The 23,467-nt window shown below is 41.3% G+C and overlaps 1 protein-coding gene across 15 annotated transcripts in view; it reads left to right on the top strand.

The window, feature by feature from the left end:
- The window catches only part of Adam22 (ADAM metallopeptidase domain 22), a 217,931-nt gene that overhangs the window by 126,918 nt on the left and 67,546 nt on the right, over positions 1–23,467 (top strand). For all 15 annotated transcript variants that reach the window (XR_013049715.1, XM_076566282.1, XM_076566281.1 and 12 more), the window contains exons 5-6: positions 8,529–8,611; positions 22,590–22,653. Coding sequence is in view for 14 of the 15 variants with exons in the window: in XM_076566282.1 (XP_076422397.1) it covers positions 8,529–8,611; positions 22,590–22,653 (147 nt within the window). In the remaining variant the exon portion in view is untranslated. The remainder of the gene's footprint in view (positions 1–8,528; positions 8,612–22,589; positions 22,654–23,467) is intronic.

Here is a 23,467-nt window from a genome sequence, read left to right as displayed (position 1 = left end):
TTCTCTTTACTTGATCCTCCCATTCCACCCCCCCCCCAATCCATCCATAACTATCCATTCTGTTTCCATCTCCTAGGGAGATTTATTTGTCCACCTCAAGTCCCTTACTCTATACCTAACTTCTGTGGGTCTTCAGATTGTAGCTTGGTTATCATTAACTTAACAGCTAATATCCACTTGTAAGCAAATAAATGCCATATTTGTCTTTCTGGGTCTAGTCTACCTCACTCAGGATGATTTTTTTCCTAGTTTCATCCGTTTACCTGCAAATTTCCTAATTTTTTTAATGGCTGAGTAACATCCCACTGTGTAAATGCACATTTTTCTTTATCCATTCATATGTTGGGGGACATCTAAGTTGTTTTTAGTGTCTGTCTATTATGAATAGAGCAGCAATGAACATGGTTGAGCCAGTGTCTCTGTGGTAGGTTGAAGTGTCCTTTGGGTATATGCCCAGGAGGGGTAAAGCTGGATCTTGAGTTAGACCAATGCCCATCTACCTGGGAATCAGCCTCATGACCCACAGTGGCTGTACAAGTCTGCACTCCCAGCACGATGAATGTTACCTTACTCCATTTCCTCACCAACATGACCTCACTGTCATTTTTTTAAAAATTGATCTTTGCCATTCTGAAGGGTATAAGATGAAATCTCAAAGCAGTTTTGATTTGCATTTCCCTGATGACTAAGGATGTTGAACATTTCTTTGTTTCCCAGCCATTTGAGTTTCTTTTATTAAGAATTCTCTGTTTAGATCTGTACCCCACTTTTTAATTGGGTTCTTTGTTTTCTTGATATCTAGTTTTTTGAGCTCTTTATACATTTTGGATATTAGCCCTGCTTGATAGATGATTGCTACTTTTTCCCAGGCTCATCAATAAATATAAAACTAGTACAGAACAAAGATGTACCATATACAAAGTCCTGAGTCCAGTCCCTAGAACCAAAAAGTAATAAAAATATTTTAAAAATTGTCACTCCAAGCAATTCTCTCTCTCTGTCTCTCTCTCCTTCTTTTCCTCCCTCCCTCTCTCCCTCCCTTTCTCTCTGTCTCATTTTGATACTGGACTTTTCCATACAGTCCCAGCTGGCCTGAGATTTTCAGCCCTTGTGCCTCTGTTCTGCCAAGTGCTGAGATTCCCAGTGCACATCTGGCTTTTGAATTAGTCACAACAAAGGATGAAATTCCTAGCTCAGGGGACACTGTAGCATCCCTCACTCAGGAAATGCGACCTCTCTCTCTTTTCTTGCCTCCTTTTATCTCTCCCTCCCCTACACGCATGCACACACATATGGACCTAGTGTATTTCATTATGGAATCCCCTGTATCCCCTGGTGAGGCATCTTAAGTAGCTATGTTGCCTGTTTTACTGATGAGCAAGCTGAGGTTCATGGGATGTCTCTCTTTCAAAGAATGCTTGGGAATATGAATGTACATCAGGCATCTGCTAATCTGAAAGAGGCATGGTCTGCTTGATCAAATAAGACAGAAACAGGAACACAGGAAGAGAAGATAAAGTGCAGATTTAAAAATTACAATATCTAGGAAAGGAGGGGAAATGGGAGATGCAGGGAGTCTGAAAAGGCTTTTGGTGAGTGTGACTCTAGCCCCCATAGAAGGGGGAGAAGTTACTGAATTTCCATTGGAGGATCCAGGGGGCAAATGGCTGTGACCTTGATGCTGTGCTCCAGTGGGTTTCCTACTTTGAGTTTTTGTCATTTTCTAATCCAGGCTGTGTAACTTCCTTTTGTGTTATCATCTCATCTTGTTTATAATGAATTATATTTTTCTTTTCAGATCTTATGGGCTGACTAATAAAAAGTACTTGTGTGACTTTGAATTTTATAAATAAGTGATTGTTTTGAATTTCCTAGAATTAAAATTATTCAGGAATTTTTTTTATCCAAATAAACCAGTAAATACACAAAGGTAGGGGTCTTCTTTAAATAGTACTATCTAATTAGTTAAATTAACATCTGCACTATTATGACTGTGCTATTGTGTCAAGCAGTGTGAAGAAAGATTCTAGCACAATGGATTTATTTCTTGAACAAAATGACAGGAAGGAAAAGGCACTATGACTGGCAGCCAACGTAGAGCCCATCTCTGTGAGGATACGCTGCCTTTTCTCCTTTTCTTCAGCATCTGCCTTAGGTTATTATGTATGATATGTGATAGCTACTTCCACAGCAGCCGGCTCCTAAAAGTCATAGGAAGGTCTGGAGAAACTTTACACTTGGTTAGACTTGAGAAAGTTGGTGTAAGTCAGTGGGTGTTATTGAAACATAGGATTCTAAGCCGGGCGGTGGTGGCGCATGCCCTTAATCCCAGCACTCAGGAGGCAGAGCCAGGCGGATCTCTGTGAGATGGAGGCTAGCCTGGGCTACCAAGTGAGTCCCAGGAAAGGCGCAAAGCTACACAGAGAAACCCTGTCTCGAAAAAAAACCAAAAAAATAAAAAAATAAAAAAAGAAGAAGAAACATAGGATTATAATTGTGTGTGTGTGTGTGTGTGTGTGTGTGTGTGTGTGTGTGTGGGTCAGAGGGCAACTTCTAGGAGTTGGTTCTCTCCTCCCACCATGTGGGTCCTGGGGATTGAACTCTGGTCCTCAGGTTAGGCAGCCCATGCCATCTTGCTGATACAAAACACATAACTTTAAGTAGAATGCAGTTTCTTATGTTCAACTGCAATGTATAGTATAAAATAGATACAAATGTATAGAAGTATAGTTATATTTATCTCTAATTTATTGAAATTTAAAATGCACTTGCTGTTTGGCTGACTGGGTCAATGTTTATTAACCCTATGTATAGACTGTCACAAGTTCATATAAATACATGAAAAGAGTGTTTGCTGCATCATTGTTTATGATAGCAAAAATTTACCCAACTGTGTGTTAGGACAGGCCTGTTATTTTTATTTTTCATCCCACAGTGGGATATCATGCCATCATTGAAAGAATGAGTGTTGATATAGGAAGATGTTAAGATTGTTTTAAGGGAAAAAGAAATCAGGCAGAATGCTGTAAATAATATAAAACCACTTGTGTATTGAAAAGGATTTTTTGTTTGTTTTATTTAAAATTTTTTTCCATGCAATATAATTTGATCATGTTTTTCCCTACCTCAACTCTTCCCATTTCCTCCCCACCGACCCAACTTCATGTTCTTCCTCTCTCCTTTGAAAAAAAAAAAACCCACAAAACACAAAAACTAAAGTCAAAACAAGCAAACAAACAAACAAACAAACAAAAAAACACCAAAAAACTAGTAAGAAAAAAAATAAGAAAACCCCCTCCCCCTCCCACACACACAAAAGAAAACAAAAACAACATGGGGTTCACTTTGTGTTGGCCTGCTACTCTCGGACATGGGGCCTGCCCTGGAGTGTGGTTGATACACCCAATGACACTCCATTGTAAAACAAAAAAAATGGAGTTTACCATTGACAGCAGGTATCATCAATTACAAATAGCCTCTTAGTCAGGGGTAGCACTTTGTGTTCACGTCCCCTCTCAGTGCTGGGTCCCCTTCTGGCTTGAACCTGTGCAGGTCTTATGAACCCTGCCACAGTCTCTGTGAGTTCTTATGTGCATAAGTCCTGTTGTGTCTGGAAAGTATCTATTACCTCTGGCTCTTACAATCTTTTTGTTGCCTCTTTTGCTTAGATCCCTGAGCCTTGAGAGGAGAGGTTTGATGAAGATACCCCACTTAGGACTGAGTAATCCAAAGTCTCTCAATCTGCATATTATACAGTTGTGCATCTCTTTGTTAATCATGATATGCTGCAAGAAGAAGCTTCTAGCTGAGTGCTGCACCAACCTATGGGTATAACAATATGTCTTTAGGGGCCATTTCATTGCAGAATAATAGAAGGTTTTCCCGTAGGCCTAGGACTTATTTACTGTCAGGTTTTAGCCACATTAGCAGTGTCAGGTATGGGTTCCTCCTCATGGAGTAGTTCTTTAATCCTGTGAGGAAGTGGTTGGTTAATCCCGTAACGTTTGTGCCGTTCTTGCACCAGTATATCTTGTGGGTTGGTTGCTGTTCCAGGCCACAGTGTTTGCAGTTAGCTGAGTGATATTGATGATTATTTTTCACTGGTAGCATGCAAAGTGCCTCCCAGTGCCAAATGCTAGTCAGCAGGGGTTATGCTTCTAGTTGGGCACCAACTTAACTTCTCCATGTTTGATGGTATAAATAAATGCAGGCTCCAGCCACAGGGACTTACCATCAGGTTGTAACCAGCAGCATTGGCCGTAGCCTGTGATATTTGGGGAGAGTATATGTGGGACTCTTTTGCCCAGAAACTCAGCAAGATATAAACCTTTTTTTGCACTGGAAGTTTACTTGGTGGCATAAGGTGTCTAGTTGGGGCATTGTCTCCCCCATTATATGATGACGCAATTAAATTCCTCTCCACCTATTTTAGGGAACTTCTACAGTAGGGGGTTTCCCTGTGGTTTTTCAAGAGCCCTTTAGTGTTGATTGTCCCTCCCCGTATCCCCTCCTTTACCCCGCTCTCCCATCTCTTTCCCCTTTATCTCTCCTGTTCTAGTTTCTCCTCTATCTCTTTATAACCTGTGTTCTATTTCCCTGTCCTTGGAAGACCCTTTCCTCCCCTCTGGTTCCTTACTAGATACCTAACTTCTGTGATTATTTGGATTGTAGCACACATATTGAAAGCTTAAAAGTTAACATTCAAATATAAGAGAAAACATGCATATTTATAAGCAGTATAGGGATCACAGTATTTCTTTTAGGATTGATATTATAATTTAATCCTTAAATAGATATTCTGAATACACACAATATATTCCTAATACGGCATACAAACTATTTCAAAAAAGCAATTTTTTATTTTTTATTTTTTTTTTTGGTGGTAGGTATGGCTTGCACAGTGTACATAGGGATGCAGTTTTGCTCTTTGCCATAAAGAGTACAAATTTGTGGTGATATTTTATTTGTGCTCCAACAAATAAAGCTTGACTTGGGATCAGAGGACAAAGCACACGCCTTTAATTCTAGCATTCTGGATGCAGAGATTCATCTGGATCTCTGTGAGTTAAAGGCCACACTGGGAACAGAACCACGCATGATCGCACACACCTTTAATCCCAGCGCTAGTTAACCATAGAGGTCTGTAGGTATGTACAGACAGACAGGAAGTAATGATGCTGGGCGGAAAGAGGAAGTAAGATGGCAGGGCACAGAAAGGCATTAAAGGCATGAGTATACAGGAAGTAGCTCTCTTGGGCTGAGGATTTCCTGGTGGTAAGAACTTGTGGCTGACTTGTTCTTCTCTTCTCTGATCTTTCAGCTTTCACCCCAATATCTGGCTCTGGGTGTTTTATTAATAAGACCGTTTAGCAATTCATGTTACATAAATTCTTAGCACTTTTATCCTAAATATGTATCATTTAAAAATAACAGACAGAATACTCCTTAAAATATAAAAGTATTTGGTCATTTGTGTTAGTAATAGAGTATAAATGAATTAAAATGCTTTATTAACATTAAAGTCTCTGGTTTGGAATAATAAATATTATCAGACATTTTGAAGGAAAATGAACTTCCTTACTTTACTTCCTCATTTATTTATTTGTTTATTTACTTTTATGTTTATGGGTTTTGTCTGCATGTATGTTTGTGCATCATGTGCATGCGGTACTTGTAGTGTCAAGAAGAGGACATCAGATCCCCTGGAACCAGGGCTACAGGTGGTTGTAACCACATGGGTCCTAGGAATTGAACCCAGGTCTTCTGCTAGAGCAGCCAGTGTTCTTAGCCACAGAGACACCTCCCCTGCCTCCCTCACTTCTTTGTTTGAATAATTGTTGATTTATGCTAAACAGCATCTGAGAAATTTATAATGCTAAGATGAGTTCTTACCGTTATTTGGAAGTATTACATATGCTGCCAATAAGGGCCTTATAAGGGCCTGTAATAGCCCAGGCTGAGGAGTTTATGCTCCTCTTTCAAGAGTCATGGAAACATTCAATAATGAGTCAGCCACACTGCGTTCCTCTCAGCATTTGCAGTGTTAGGCTTTTGCACAGACAGGCTCTGATCATATGCTGTTTTTTTGATAGACTCCTATTATTTTCTGAATTGGAAATTAATGGAAGATTGTTTTCAATTATCTAATCATCTAACTCTCCTCCAATGTAGTAGGGGATGTTCTTTAAAAAATGAATTATTTGACTTCCTTATAATTATACCATGACATGTTTTCAGAGCGGGTATTTAAAAACCTTTAATAACTTATAAAATATTTCTTGTAGCCGATTCTACTGGCACATCTCCTCACACAGTAGTTGCTGACTTCTGCTCTTTTCTATTCTGAAACCATAATTATTATTATTATCTTCCTGCTTTTTTATCTCTTCATGTCTTATTGTTGACTTCTGAGACCTCTGAGGAAAAAAAAAAATCTGTGTTTGGGTTGATTACTGTGGAGTTGAAAACAACACTTTACAAAGAACTTTCTCTCTCTGTCCATGTCCAGGTCACCTCATTGACTGTTGACCTTTTTTTGTATGGTCCATATGAATGAAACTAGTGTTCTGATTTCTGGTATAACCAGATGTGTCCAGAAAATAAGAACTATCTGAATCATGTGTTTGCTTAAACATTTGAAATGGAATATATGGACAGTTCACCATTCTTATAGCCCAATGGAGAATATTTGTATTCTGTCCTGAGAAGTAATAGAGTAGAATAACAGAAAAAATACGAAATAAATCAGTCTAGGAGAAAGCTTAGACTTGGAGTGCATAAATCACAATTCTAGATCCAACTCATAAGTAGTGTTGGGAAAAGAATACAGGATTTGTAGTCATCTAAAGTTTGCTTCTCTACTTGGCAACTTCGAGGGTGGACAGACAACCTTGAGTCTTAAAAGTTATAGCCTTTCAGAAAGCACAGTGGTGGAGCCCAGTTCCAACTGATACTTCTACAAAACACTCCTGCACCTAAGGCTCAGGGAACGTTGTGGGAAGATTGTAAGAGCCAGAGGATCAGGGAGTTTGCTGTGAGATTGTTTTTCATAATAATATTAGAAGCTAAACCCATGAAGACTCACCACATGAATCCTTCACCGTGACCTGAATAAGGATAAGATGAGCAGACATACCACTTACAAGCTGGGTAATTAACTATCTGCCAGAAAGAGGAGGCCAGGAAGGCGGTTGGAAAGTTTTCTTTCTGGCCTGAAGTTGGCCATTGCTGGGGGTTACAGAATGTTAAGGTGATCAGTAACATCTTAATATTACTTGGGGTTCATTGGGCAGGGCAGTCAAGAATCTAGGGGAACAAGTTAATTTACTTCTAGAAGCCAAATGATGGTAGTTACTGGAATTGTCGCAGTTCAACCAAAATGGAGGAGTTCACAAAATGCCCTGGCCAACAGTAGGGTCAGGGACTGCGTGCTGCCATTTACTGGGGCTCTCCAAATCAGAGTGCTCCCAGCTACTGTGAGATCATCTCAGGAGTAGTGGCATCAGGCCTTCAGTCCCATTGCCTTCTGTTCTTCTTATCCTTCCCTGTTTACTTGTCAAGCACTGGGCATTTTAAACAAGGTTAGTCCTTAAGGTAGACTAACGCAGATAACATTTCTACTTTGTCTGCTCATTCCATCGGTCCTTCCTCTTCACTCTTTTTTTTTTTTCAAATCTCAGAGTATCAATTTAATGACAGGCTTTCTGCTACCGAATAAATAAATGAATAAATGAAAGGTGATTTAGAGCAGAGCTTTTCAATCTTTTATGTGCACATAAATCACCCACAGACCGTGTTAAAATGCAGACTCTGATGCGGTAGGTCTGCTGCAGCAAGGGTTCTGTATTTCTAAGATGCTCCATGGTGCTGTGCTCTCTGGACCATTCTCTCAATATCGAATATTTAAAGACAACATCATAGGATGCCAGGTCATCTGTGTACCGTTTCCTTTCCAGTCATGTTTAAAGAAATGAGTTCCTTAGTTGAATTCAGTTGATGTGTCCAGTTGCAGAGGAAACCACTTTAAACTCTACCTGAAGACTGTTAGAAGGAGGGCAGTTCCAAATTTGAGAAAGAACAATATAAACTGGATATGAACACCACAAAAACAGATGTTTTCCTACATCACAGGAATCCAATGACTCTCAGATGATTCCAGTTTCCTTTTGCTAAGCTGAATGTTAAATTACCACTGCAGTATTGCTCAGAACTGAATCTCTCTGAACTGAGAGATAGCTTATTAAATTTATCCCAGTGCATGGGCCACACACTTATCTCAGCATCTTGACTGCTGTAACACCTGCATGAAAGCAAAGTGAAGTCCATCTTTATTCTTCTGCCTTTTCATTTGGCATCTGCTCAGTAGGCACATTTATGAATAATTCTGTTGGAATTGACTGGATAATGCTGATCTGGGTGATTAAACACTGCAGAGTATATGGAAGTCCCACGTGAGAATGCTTCTGTGTAAGCAATATGGCAGAGTGTCCCAGACTGGCCAGGCTCATGCCCTCTCTTTCTGTTTCCAGGGAGGAGAACACTGTTACTACCAGGGCCAGATCCGAGGAAACCCTGCTTCATTTGTTGCCTTGTCCACATGCCATGGACTCCAGTAAGTGCCGCATAAGTTATTTATACATTTGCTATTTCAATAGCTTTCCTTTATGTTTAATGTACTAGTAAAATTTAGAGTTTCAGGATGTACTAGTAAAATCTTAGAGTTTCAGAAGCCAGAGGCTTTTAAATTATGCTGCCATACAGTGATACTTGGAGAATTTTTCTAGTTTCATCTAGATCCAGACAGGAGTGGCTTGGGTAACTTGGTTTTCTGTTCTTGGGGATGATTAGTCACTCAAAACCAATTCAATCCTCCACTCTTTCTTGATTTGAATTTTTATATTTTCCTGAAATGATAGAAATTCTAGCAGATGAAAATTCATGGCTCTGTACAAAAACAAAGGCTGCAGATGACTTCAGAAGCTTTGTTTACAGCAGGAACCCACGTAGCACACAGCAGCCATGGGAGGGTACACACACGCTCATGGAGCTCTGGAGACAAGTTTGTCCTTCCTTGCTTCCTTTCTCATGACCTTCACATTACAGAATGCTTGTTGATGGTGAACATGGGAATACACCTCTCTCTATCCTCTCCATGATGGTGATACCCACAGGGCCATTTTCTATTTGTTTTATGGCCTCTTGAAAAACTACCAGTCCATCCCCGAGCATTCTGTTTAGACTGAATCACTCTATTCCTTATGGCTTATTTTACTTTGTTTGCACAGAGTGAGCTAAGACTTAATTACTTTTAAGTTTTGTTGGTAGATGTCCTGTTTGTCATGAGTTGGAAATATAGCCTTTTCCATCTAATAAACTGTTACTATGAATCTGCTCTGTACCAGGCACTAGAAATGTTAAGGCAATTTTAGCATGTGTGAGTCCTGAGACCTCAGTGTAGTGTGCAGGGCAAATGTAGCCTGGCTTCATCTTATGGAATATGATAGGTATATTTAAGTACGTTTGTTTAATTTGAGAAAGGAAAAAACCACACCATGGCCAAGTCCAAGCTGAGGATTGGCACTGGAGGACAGGTAGAGAGAGGATGAGAGCTCAAAGGTGTGTCACACGCAGCAGGTGGAGGGGGCCCTGTGGCGTGCTTCGAGAGAATCCTCCAGTGGATCTTAAATCTACAGTGGCAATGGAATGAGAAAGGCTGGAGAGTCTGGCTAGTGGCCCAAGTGACAGCTCTGGCCAAGCTCTGGGGAGAGGTATGTTAGAGAGAAACTGCCAGGGTAAGTGAATGACCAGAGGAGAGAGGCTGTGTGCCTGCTTAAAGCAAAGCTTCTATTTACTGCTTATGATAAATAACTGCATATTTATTTTGCATATGTTCCTTGAGTAAAGAGAGATTATTAAAGACATGGCATCTTCGCTTATTATCCAGGCCTTGATTTTCTTACCAGATGAAAGAAATGTTGAAATCATTTTCATTGTAAAAGCAGTGTAACTAATCTCAACACGTCAGCTGTAGGCTAGGGATATTATGTTTGACCTTGCTGACATTTATAACAGCAAATGTGTGTTAGAAGGAAGAGTGAAAATATAAGAAACCTTTTCCCGTCTCTCTCATACTCTTAGAATCTCAGCCCAAGTCACAATGAGAGCATTGTGCTTACTGTTTTTTAGTTTGCTTCCCAGTTTCCCAAATGGACAGTGTTGTGAGTCCCAGGAGGGAACTATGAGCCCCTTTTGTGGGCTCTGCTAGGCACGAGAATCTAAGAACAAGAGCTGGGTTCTACCCTCCCACAGTCCTTTAAGGAAGGTGAGAACAATGCCTTTCAGGATCATGCCTCAGTTGCTTTAAGTTAGTATATATATTTTTTTTATTTTTTGAGACAGGGTTTCTCTGTGTAGCTTTGTACCTTTCCTGGGACTCACTTGGTAGCCCAGGCTGGCCTCGAACTCACAGAGATCCGCCTGCCTCTGCCTCCTGAGTGCTGGGATTAAAGGCGTGCGCCACCACCGCCTGGCTTTGAGTTAGTATATTTTATACCTACCTTTAAAAACTCTTTCACTTAAAACTAAGCGAAGTGAAATTAATAGAAAATCCATGATGTGCTACAATTACTGACAGGATTGTGTGCACCTGTGTTTGGGCTTTCTTAGATGGTAGAAGCATGTTTTGTACTTTTGTTACTGATGAACTATTTTGTCATCATGATTTTACTTCTGAACACAATTGCTCCCAGCAATATTTTGGAGGAATATTGCTAAGCATTAAAGGAGCTAGGCTATCTCAGTTATAATGGTTTAGGTATAAGCTATATTACTTCATTCCTAATTCATCTATTATGAAAGACCAAGTACATGCTGAGGTTTATTCATGTTTCTGATTCACTGCATTTAGTTGAAGAACATAAAATGGGAAAGATCATATTAATAAGCTTTTCTCATAGCATCTATGAAAGTACATTTATACAAATTCAAAGGATTAATAGGAAATATTTTGATCCATGTATGCTTGATATTATCACAAAATCTTGTAACTATGGGAATCTAAAAAGATGAAATGAAATAAAAGTTTATTGCCCTCTGGTGGAACTTTGTAAGAATGGCTGCTGTTTTCTTTCAAAGTCTTATTTTAATTCACTTTTATAACTATTTAGCTCAACTGTTCCATAATGACTTGGTTCTATCTATAGGGTTTAATTGTTACAGGCTTAACTTATGCAAAATTTATGTTATATTGTAAAGCTGTCAATTCTCAAAGCAAATGAAACAGCTGTTTTATTATTATTATTATTAATTATTAGGCTATTAGTAAAAGCATGTTGTTATGAGGAATCATAATTTTCTTTTTTATCTTTTAATTTTTTTATTATTCTCTTACACATTACATCCTGACCACCATTTCCTCTCCCTCCTCCCCTCTTAGTCCTGCCCCCAACCTTCCCTTTCCCCCAGATCAAATCCTCCTCTATGTCCTTAAAAAAAAGAGCACACCAAGGTGGTAGTGGTATATGCCTTTAATTCCAGCACGTAAGAGGCAGAGGCAGGCAGATTTTTGTGAGTTTGAGGCCAGCCTGGTCTACAAATCGAGTTTCAGGACGGCCAGGTCTTCACAGAGAAATGCTGCCTTGGAAGGAAAAAAAAAGCAGCCCCCCCCAACCCCACCCCCGGGATATCAACTGAATATGGCATAACAAATTACAATAAGACTAGTCACAAGCCCTCCTATCAAGGCTGGATGAGGGACCTCAGTAGGAGGAAAAGGGTCCCAAGTGCAAGCAAAAAGAGTCAGAGACACCCCCCACTCCCATTGTTAGGAGTCCCATAGGAACACCAAGTTACACAGCCTTAACTTCTATGCAGAGGAGCTAGATGAGAACCTTACAGGGTCTGTGGTTGTTGCTTCAGTCTCTGTGAGCCTGTTGAGCTCTGCTTAGTTGATTCTGTGTGCCATGTTTTGGTGTCTTTGACCCCTCTGGCCCCTGCAATCATTCCTCCCCCTCTTCTGTGGGGTTCCCCTGGCTCCACCTAGTATTTGGCTGTGGGGCTCTGCATCTGATCCCATCGGTTCCTGGATGATGCCCCTCTGATGACAATTGGGCTAGGTGATTATCCATTTTTTTTTTAAGCCAGTAATGTTTGGTTCTACCTTGGGTTACTAGGCTGTCCAGCCTCTGGTTCCTGGACATCCAGGCCAACCAGGCATGGGCTCCCTCTTGTGGTTTGGGCCTCCAGCTGGATTAGACTAGCTCTGCACCACCATTACCTCAACATATCTTGCAGGCAGGAGAGATTGTAGGTCGAAGATTTTGAGGCTGGGTTATGTCCCAGTCCCACTTCTGGGAGCCTTGCCTGGTTAGAGAAGATGGTCAGTTTGGGCTCTGTTTTCCCTATTACAAAGAGGCTTCGCTAGGGTAACTTCCAAGGATTGTAGATTCCAGGGATTTTCTGCACTGGGTTTCTACCTCACCTCCCTGCCCCCGGCCAAGTCTTCCCCCAGTTCCAGTCCTCCCTCCATCCCACCTGTGCCTGATCCCTCTTGCTCCCTTCCCCCCAACTCCCAGTCCACCCATAAAATCAGGTGTCCATAGGTGTATGGACTTATGCCTGGGTCTTCAATTCAATTCCATTGATCAACCTGTCTATTTTTATGCCAATACCATGTGGTTTTTATTACTATATCTCTGTAATACAGCTTCAAATCAGGGATAGTAATACCTCTGGATGTTCTTTTATTGTACAGGATTGCTTTAGCTATCTGGGTTTTTTTTGTTTTTCTGTATGAAGTTGAGTATTGCCCTTTCAAGGTCTGTTGGAATTTTGATGGGGATTGTGTTGAATCTGTAGATTGCTATTGGTAAGATGACGAGTTTTACTATGTTAATCCTACTGATGGCAGATCTTTCCATCTTCTGATATCTTCTTCAGTTTTTGTATAACTTTCTCCAACTGTGTTAACAACCAACTCAGTCAAAATCCCTAATTTCAGGCCTTTCTGTAATTATCATCATTAGCAGCATCCGGCCAGGACCACCCCCCGGGTGGAGGGAAGTGTCTTATCTGAGCTACCTCCCAGACTCTGGAGAACAGACTTAAGTATCCAGAGTACCTGCTTGAAAAGGCCTGGCGGATGTGCTAATTAAGCTTAACTTTCCCCTTTTCCAAATCTTATCTCTAGTTTTAGATATCCTTTTTAACAATTACCAGGTGCAGCTAGCTGTGATGGAAGTTTCCTAGCCAAGATGCCTAGCCACCAAGTGCACTGCCCTGCCAGAAAACGTCAGGAGCTGAGACAGCTTGGATAGATCAGGGGACCAAAGGCAAAAAGAAGGCAGTTTTATTTTCGCCCATGACCTAGTGACTTATAGGTTCTATAGGTTCTTAACATTTCAACTAACCACTTCTAAGAATATAGTTTGAGCACATAAATCCCCTTTGCTCAGATATTAACCGAATTTAGCCCTTAGTTGATTCATTTCCCCATTAGTCACTTCCCTTTTGGGTTGTAAATAATAGCTAAAAATTACCACTTTTTTTGTGTGGATCTATTGCTCCTCCTTTTGACCCTGAGGGAATTCAAGCCTGGTGAGCTTGCCTTAGCCAGGGCATTGCTATTGCAGGGGTATATGTAACTGTAAACCTCAGAGACTTGGAAGACCAGAAGAGAGAACTAGAAGGACAAGACGGAAGATGAGGAAGAGCCAGATGGGGAAGAACTAGGTGGGTAAGAACAAAATGAGAAAGAAGACCAAGATGGGGCAGAACTAAGATGAAGGAATTAAGATAGCACTTAGAGGAAAGAGCAGAAAGAGGTAGAGAGTATTAGGCAAGAAAGGAGCAATTTGGCCGGGCGGTGGTGGCGCACGCCTTTAATCCCAGCACTCGGGAGGCAGAGCCAGGCGGATCTCTGTGAGTTCGAGGCCAGCCTGGACTACCAAGTGAGTCCCAGGAAAGGCACAAAGCTACACAGAGAAACCCTGTCTCGAAAAACGAAAAAAAAAAAAAAAAAAAAAAAAAAAAAAAAAAAAAAGAAAGGAGCAATTTATGAGAGCAGAAAAGAAGCTGTGTAGAGAGAGAACTGACTCAGAAGAATAAAGTGTATGGACTAAAGAGTTTTGAGTACATAGATTCATTTCATATCACCTAAGATTAGATTATCAGCTGGTTGTGGATTCTTCCACGCACCCTGGGAGAGGGCTATCGAGGGGCTGGATTTCAATAGTCCTCGTTATGTACTGTCATATCATCTGCAAGTAACAATGCTTTCAGCTATTCCTTTCCAATTTGTATCCCCTTGATCTCCTTCCGTTGCCTTGTTGCTCCAGCTAGAACTTAAATTACTATATTGAATGGATATGCAGAGAGTGGACAGCCTTGTCTTATTCCTAACTTTAGTGGAATTGCTTTGAGTTTCTCTCCACTTAATTTGATGTTGGCAATCAGTTTGCTGCAAATTGCCTTTTTAATGTTTAGGTATGTCCCTTTTATCCCTGATCTCTCCAAGACTTTTATCCTGAAGGGTTGTTGGATTTTGTCAATTTTTTCTGCATCTAATGAGACTATCACGTGGTATTTTTTCTTTCAGTTTGTGTATATTGTGGATTATATTGACTGATTTTCATATGTTAACTATCCCTGCATCTCTGGGATGAAGCCTGCTCCATCATGGTGGATGTTCTTTTTGATGTTGTTCTTGGATTTGGTTTGGGAATATTTTAGCATCTATGTTCATGAAAGAAACTCGTTTGTAACTATCTTTCCTTGTTGAATCTTTGTGTCATTTGGGTATCAGGGTGATTGTGGCCTCATAAAGTGAATTTGGCAACGTTACTTCTGTTTCCATTTTGTGAAATAATTTGAGAAGTATTGACATTAGCACTTCTGTCCAATTATGGTAGAATTCTGGCCTAAAAGCACCTGGCCCTGTTTTTTTTTTTTTTTTTTTTTCTGAAAGACTTTTAATGACTGCTTCTAAAGGGTTATAGGTTTATTTAAATTATTTATCTGATCTTGTTTTAACTTTAGCAAGTGGTATCTCTCAAGAAAATTACCTGTTTCTTTTAGATTTTCCAGTTTGGTGGAGTATAGGTTTTTAAAATATGACCTAATGATTCTTTGGATTTCCTGGGTGTCTGTTGTTATGTCCCCCTTTTCATTTCTGATTTTGTTAATTTGGATATTCTCTGTGTGTCTTTTAGTTAGTTTGGATAAGGGTTTCTCTATCTTGTTGATTTTTCTCAAAGAACTAACTCTTTATGCCTTAGTTAGGGTTTTGATTGTGCTAACAAAACATCATGACCAAAAAGCAAGTTGAGGAGGAAATGGTTTATTTGTCTTACACTTCAGCATTGCTGTTCATCACTAAAGGAAGTCAGGACAGGAACTCAAACAGGGCAGGATCATCCCGGAGGCAGGAGCTGATGCAGAGGCAATGTAGGAGAGCTGCTTACTGGCTTGTTTCCCATGCCTTGCTCAGCCTGCTTTCTTGCAGAACCCAGGTCCAGCAGCCCAGGGATGGCACCACCCACCATAGGCTGGGCCCTCCCCCACTGATCACTAAATAAGAAAATGCCTTACAGCTGGATTTCATGGAGGCATTTCCTTAACTGAGGCTCCTTCCTCTCTGATGACTCTAGCTTGTGTCAAGTTGACACACAAAACCAGCCACAAGTTGTTTCATTGATCCTTTGTGTTGCTCTCTTTGTTTCTATGTTATTAATTTAGGCCCTTAGTTTGATTGTTCCTACCATCTACCCTTCTTGGGTGTGCTTGCTTCTTCTTGTTCTAGAGCTTTCAGGTGTGGTGTTAAGTTGCTAGTATGAGATCTCTCTAATTTCTTTATGCAGGCACTTAGTGCTATGAACTTTCCTCTTAGCACTGCTTTCATTGTGCCCCACTAGTTTGGGTATGTGGTGTATTTATTTTCATTGAATTCTAGGAAGTCTTTAATTTCTTTCTTTATTTCATCCTTGACCTAGTAGTCATTCAGCAGAGAGTTGTTCAGTTTCCATGAGTTTGTGGGCTTTCTGTTGTTTCTATTCTTGTTAAAATCCAGCTTTAATCTGTGGTGGTCTGATACAATGCAGGGGGTTATTTCAGGTTTTGGGATTTTTTTTGTATCTGTTGCTTTGTTATGGAGTATGTGATCAATTTTGGAAAATGCTTTACTAGGTACTGAAAACAAGGTGTATTCTTTTGTGTTTGGGTGAAAGGTACATTTCCTTCATAATGTCTGTTAGCTCCAGTATTTCTCTGTTTAGTTTTTGTCTGGATGACTTGTCCATTAGTGAGAGTTAGGTATTGAAGTCTCCCACTATCAATGTGTAAGGGTTGGTGTGTGATTTAAACTTTATTAGTGTTTCCTTTACAAACATGGCTACTCTTGTGTTTGGAGCATAGAGATTAGGAATTGAAAATTTATCTTGGTAGATTTTTTTTTTCTTTGATGAGTATGAAGTGTCCTTCCTGTCTCTTTTAATCAATTTTGGTTTGAAGTCCATTTTGTTAGATATTAGAATGGCCATACTAGCTTGTTTCTTAGGTCCATTTCCTTGGAAAACCTTTTTCCAATCCTTTTCTCTGAGGTAATGTCTATCTTTGATGTTGAGGTGTGTTTCTTGTATGCAGCAGAAGAATGGATTCTGTTTTTTTTTGTCCATTCTGTTAGTCTTTATCTTTTAATTCAGGAATTGAGTCCATTGATATTGGGAGATATCCATGACTAATGATGGTTAATTCCTGTTATTATGATGTTTGTGATGGTGGTGGTAGTGTGTGTCTCTGTGTGTTTCCCTTTTGGTTTTGCTGGTGTGAAGTTATTTATTTCCTGTGTTTTCATGTGTGTAGTTAATTTCCTTGGGTTGGAATTTTCTTCCTAGTATCTTCTGCTGTAGGGCTGGATTTGTGGATAGATATTGTTTAAATTTGACTTTATCATGGAATATCTTGTTTTCTCCATCTATGGTTGTTGTTTGAATCTTAGATGGTCTTTTAATAAAAAACCCATAGCCAGATGAAGATCAGAGAAGCAGAACAGGCCACAGCCACCACCTATTACCTCACCAACTCCATGAATCCTCTGACTGAAATCCTCTGAGTCTTCACCCAAAAGGGTCTCAGCTGAACTGCTTTAGTTCCTGTTTCCTCATGCCTTATATACCTTTCTCCATTCCGTCATCACTTCCTGGGATTAAGGGCAGGTGTGCTTCCCAGTACTGGGATTAAATGTGTGTACCACCACTGCCTGGCTCTATTTCCAGTGTGGCCTTGAACTCACAGAGATCTAGACGGATCTCTGCCTCCCGAGTGATAGGATTAAGGGTGTGCCACCACTGTTTGGCATCTATGTCTAATGTAGTGGCTGTTCTGTTCTCTGATCCTCAGGCTAGCTTTATTAGGGTACACAATGTATCACCACATATGGTGGTTAAAAGTTTTGCTGGCTATAATAGTCTGGGCTGGCATCTATGGTCTCTTAGAGTCTGTAGGATATCTTTCCAAGCACTTATGGCTTTTAGGGGCTCCATTGAGAAGTCTGGTGTAATTCTAATAGGTCTGACTTTATATGTCGCTTGGCCTTTTCCCCTTGAAGCTTTTAATATTCTTTCTTTGTTCTGTATGTTTAGTGTTTTGGTGATTATATGGCGAGGGAACTTTCTTTACTGGTACAATCTATTTGATGTTCTGTAAGCTTCTTGTACCTTTGTAGGCATGTCCTTTTTTAGGTTATGTCCTTCATCGGTTCTTCTATGATTTTGTTAAAAATATTTTCTGGGCCTTTGAGCTGGGATTCTTCTTCTATTCCTATTATCTTAGGGTTGGTCTTTTCATAATGTCCCAAATTTTCTGGATGTGGTCTTATACTGGTGTCTAGGCATACCTGTTTGGGGTGATTATAGCTCTAGATGCCCATTTCTGAGTTTGTCTTTGTTGTTTGGGTGTTTTGTTCCTTGGTTTCTGTTTCCTCTCTGGTCTTCTGGCTGGAGTGGCCTGTGGTTGAGTTGGATGGCTGAGATGGCCTCTCTTTGAGCAGGGGTTCCTCTGTAGGAGTTGGAAGCTGGGATATCATGATGGGAAGGGTAGAGCAATTGGGGTTAGGCTGGGTGGGCACTGAGTGGGATAGTGCTCAGAAGGCAGACTACCTTCGGTTCTGGTGTGGCCTCTGCTCAAGCAGGAGGCCTGTGCTGGAGCTGGGGGATGGGATACCATGACAAGGAGGGGGAGGGTGGCTTAGGATATGGTGGACAGGAACTGAGAGAGTGGGCATGGTTCAGTGGAGCAGGAGGGAATCAGATCTTCTAAGAGTGAATAATTTCAGATTCTTTCTTTCTACTTAATGATGCTTTCTTACATAGCATGCATTGAAACCCAATGAAAATGAAAAAAAAAACACCTTATTTTCCCATTGGACATTATTCTAGTTTGCTTCTTATTGCTGTGAAGAAACACTGACCAAAAGCAACTTAGGGAGGAAAGGGCTTATTTCAGCTTAAACACTGTAGTCCATCTTCAGGGGAAGTCAGGGCAGGAATTTTTGAAGAACTGTGGAGGAGTGCTGCTTACTGGCTTGCTCTCCCTGGCTTGCTCAGCCTGCTTTCTTATAGAACCCAGGACCATCAGCTCAGGGGTGGTACTGCCTACAGTAGGCCGGGCCCTCCCATGTCAGTCATCACTCAAGAAAATGCCCTATAGGCTTGTCCACAGGCCCATCTAAGGAAGGTAGTTCAATGGAAATACCCTCTGCCCAAGTAGGTCTTGGTTTGTTTCACGTTCACAAAAACTATGACAGGTAGTAACACTGTATTTAAACAAAATAATCTGCTTGTCATGTGAACATTGGCAAAAGTTAATGGTTATATAGTATACTGGGTAGATCTGACCAGTTATTAGCAGTGATACAAAAATGTCTATCATAGTTTATCTGTTTTGAAGAGGAGTCAAAACAGATGTATATCACTAATAGTATATTGTTAATACTACATCTCTCTCTCTCTCTCTCTCTCTCTATATATATATATATATATATATTTTTTTTTTTTTTTTTGAAACAGAGTTTCTCTGTGTAGCTTTGGCACCTCTCCTGGATCTCACTCTTGTAGCCCAGGCTGCCTCGAACTCAAAGAGATCTGCTTGCCTCTGCCTCCCGAGTGCTGGGATTAAAGGCGTGTACCACCACCACCCAGCTCATCTGTTTATCTTCAAGTTCCAAATTCAGTGTCATCCATATTCAGAAAGCACACTAACATTGAAAACTGCAGAAGAGAGATGGCTATTCTGTGGGTATATGAGAATTTAAGACATGTGGAAGATGTTCCAGCAGGAATGAAAGAATTTAGACAGAGGCAGACCTGGAAACCATTGTAATTATAGCTCAGGAAAACCAGTAGATTTCATAACATTATCAAAGAGAGACAAATAATATTCTGTGTCAAACAGCTTGGCTATCATGTGAGCATTTAAACCCTAAACTGAAAAGTTAATGTAGAGGATCACAGCCCACTCCCCTTAGGTGCCTGAACAGAGATGAGTATGAGTAGCATGATGAGGCACCTGATCTCAGTAGAAACACTGTGTTCCTCTAACCAGAAGGGTGTCAGGAGGTCTCTGAGCAGGAGATGAAGCCATATGTACTTTAAACCCCGCTGGGGTGGTTGTTAGGAGACTGGCCCCATAGGCTCATCTCTCATATCTAGTTATGTTGTGAGAATGCCCCCATAGGCTCATATCTAGTTGGTGAACTGATTAGAAGGGATTAGGAGGTGTGGCCATATTGGAAGAGGTGTATCACTTGGGTGAGCTTTGAGGTTTCAAAATCTCAGCCCCCCACCCCTGCCTCCTTCCTGAGGATTAGGATGTAGCTCTCAGCTACTTCTCCAGCAAATGTCTGCCTGTTGCCATGCTTCCCACCATGATGATCAAGGACTGTATGCAAGCTCCCAATTAAATGCTTTCTTGTTTTTTTTTTTTTTTTTTTTAAGATTTCTTTATTTATTATGTATACAAAAGAGGGCACCAGATCTCATTACAGATGGCTGTGAGCCACCATATGGGTGCTGGGAATTGAACTCAGGACCTCTGGAAGAGCAGTTGGTACTCTTAACCTCTGAGCCATCTCTCTAGCCCCTAAATGCTTTCTTGTATAAGTTGCCTTGGTCATGGTGTCTTCACAGCAAAACAGTAACTAAGTCACCCCCTTTATAGGATTTCTAAATAGCAGATAGTCATCTCCAGCATAAGAGGTCCCAAGCCACTCTTGATTTGTGCCCTCCTTCCTGTCCCCTGCCTGCTGGGGCTGCGCACTGTGTTTTTTCTGCAATTGTTACTTTGTTTAATGTTAATGCTGGCTGGCTTTACACTGCTCAGGTCAAACCTTGGAGTCTCTGTTGTACTTTTTTTTTTTCTGGCAAAGTCCATATCAAACTTCTCAACAAATCTTTTTGTTTCTCCTTTCAAAATATGTCTAGGCTGGGCATGTGGCTCAGTGATATAACATGTGCTTAGCCTGTGAGGCCCTGGGTTCAATCCTCAACAGCAAAAAGAAACAAGTACGTGCAAATGCATATGCATACACAGGCACACAGACACAGACAGACAGACAGACAGACAGACAGACAGACAGACAGACACACACACACACACACACACTCCAGAATTTGGCCAGTTCCCACCACTTCTGTTATTACCACTATCTTCTTTCTCTCACGTTATTATAGTGATCCTGTTCTACTAATCCCTGCTCTTAGTCTTGCTATTCTGTAGAGTATTATACCACTGTAGCAGTGATATTTTAAGAGAAGAGAACCAAGGGAAGAACCAAGCATAATGGCTCATGCCTGCAATTTTAGCTCTTAGGAGGCAGAGGCAGAAAGATTGCTATTAATTCAGAGCCAACTTCAGGTTGATTGACATTGTCTCAATAAACAAACAATAAACAAAACAGAGAAAAGGCGTTTCCTCTCTTTAGAAGCCTGTGTGACAATCTTCTCATTAGAGTAACAGCCTGGGCTGTTACTACTTACTATGTTACTACTGTGTCCCCAGCAGGCCTCAGGAGAGACTACCTACTGTGTCCCCTGAAGGCCTCAGGAGAGACAACCTACTGTGTCCCCTGTAGGCCTCAGGAGAGACTACCTACTGTGTCCCCAGCAGGCCTCAGGAGAGACAACCTACTGTGTCCCCAGCAGGCTCCTGACTGCGTGTTTCTGTTACTCTCCCCTGCCTGTTCCACTGTCACTGTGTAGTCCTCTCACTGTCCCTGGATCATGCCATGAGAGTCTGAAATGTCCTTTGTGCAGTTAGGTGGGCCATCTTCTTTGTGAAGCCTTGCCCTGAACTCCTAGGAGAAACCTCTTCTTCTCGCTCAGCTTTCTCACACCCAGTCTTCTAGTGCTAATGATTAACTTGAACCTGCTTGATTCCCACCATAAAATCCATGTCCACCTAACTTACATTGCCTTCCTTATCATGTGTTTATGTTTTTATTCTCCCTAAACTTGGTGTGTTTTCCTTACTACCCCACCTCCTGCATGTGCAGCTGTGTGTTGTTGGGACCCCGTCAGTTCCTGCTGAATGAATGAACGGAGGTGGCCTCAGATTGCAGATGGTCAGTTCATGTACCCAGAATGCATAGCTTCTTGTCTTCCTTCTATGGGATATGGAATGGAGGAAGGTCATTTCAGTGTCCCTCCTGCACAGTGGACATGGCTTCTCCCTCATAGGGTTGTGGAAAGATTTAGTTCAGGGCAGGTTGTTCAAATGCATTCACCATATTACCAAAGCACCTTCCAGTGTGGTTAGAGGCCGTTCTCAGGGTGATCTCGGGCAGCCTGTATCATCAGTATCCCTGGGGTGTTTTGTTATTGCGGGCTTTGTTGTTTTTCCCAGTACTGGACGGCTGTGTATGTTAGGCAAACGCTCCACCACCAAGCTGTACCCTTACCTGCTGTTCTTTTTAACATTTGATGTTTGGACAGGCTCTCCTGAATTTGCCCAGGTCAACCTTGAACATGTCATCTTCTTGCTGCCACCTACAAGTACTTGGGATTGCAAGCTTGTCTCACCACTTCCAGCTTCTGAGACTTGTTTTAGTTTTGAGGCAGAACTAACAGAGCACCCTAGGATTGAAGGAGCATGCAGCCTCTCTGGCCTGGGACTTGTTTAAATTTGGCCCTCCAGAGTCCTGACCTGGAAACCTGAGGAGGGTTCTTCGAGGTTTATACTTTCACAGACATTCTAGGGTGGCCTTTATATTATGTCTCAGAATTCCATGTTAGAAGAATAATGGAAAACAGAGACTTCAGTCTTGAGCTTGGAGTTCAAGATAGAAGGATCTGCCTTTAGTGGGTTCAGGGAAAGGGCACTTTGCCTCATAGAAATGTGTGTGTGTGTGTGTGTGTGTGTGTGTGTGTGTGTGTGTGTGTGCATGCATGCTCTGCCTGTGTGATGTGCCATGTGTCTGCTGAGGATGGGTAGGTCTGGGAAATGGGCAGTGAAAGTAGCCAGTCCTGTGCTGCTACCCTAAGATGATCTTGCTCTGGATGAGACTTGATAGCTATGTCTAATTCTTTTCTTGTACTTGGCAGTGGGATGTTCTATGATGGGAACCACACATATCTCATTGAACCAGAAGAAAATGAGACCTCCCAAGTAAGTGCTCTGCTTGCTGTGCGAATATCAGCATTGGTGCTGAGACCTTTGTTCTTCTTTCCTGCCCTTCCCACCCTTTGTATGTTTTTATATTGTCTGAGCCAGGACTACACACACACACACACACACACACACACACACACACACACACACACACACACGATATTGGGTAAATCAAGCACACAGTTTTTAGTTTTTAATCGTTCTTGCCTTTCCTCTCTTGTGTTGGGACTACTTTCCCTGGAGTGTGTTCTGAACCCACCCCTCCTCTCTGTCACATGAGGTGCCTTAGTTTAGACAGCCACACCAAACATCATGACTGTGTGGCTTATACAACAAAGTGTTTTCTCACAGTTTAATGTCACAGTATGTGACATTAAAGATTGAGGTGGCGGTAGGGTTGGTGTCCTGTGAGGGCTCTTGCCTTGGGTGGCCAGTGGTTGCATTTTTACTTGGCAGAGAGGTATTTCTGATCATCTCTTCCTCTCCGTATGAGGACATCAGCCATACTGGATCAGGGCGCCATCCTTCCAGCCTCATTTAACCTTCGTTATTTCTGCATAGGCCCTCTCCCCAGACACAGTGACATGACCTAACAGCCACCATCATCAACATGTTGCTATGAATCTGGGATGTGATACAGACATTCAATCCACAACAGATAAAATCCACAGACGTGCGATTTTCACCTCTCTTCTTTCTTTTCGATTCCACACTTTTCTACTCTGCATGTTATTTTCAAGGGTCACGCTAGGGAAGTTTACAGAAACCCAGAACTCCTTAATTGTCTCCTCAGTGGTGTTGGAACATTAAC

Source organism: Peromyscus maniculatus, chromosome 3 (assembly GCF_049852395.1).
Source record: "Peromyscus maniculatus bairdii isolate BWxNUB_F1_BW_parent chromosome 3, HU_Pman_BW_mat_3.1, whole genome shotgun sequence".
NCBI classification, from domain to species: domain Eukaryota; kingdom Metazoa; phylum Chordata; class Mammalia; order Rodentia; family Cricetidae; genus Peromyscus; species Peromyscus maniculatus.
Note: the sequence above shows the minus strand (reverse complement) of the source record. Positions and strands in the feature narration are given on the sequence as shown.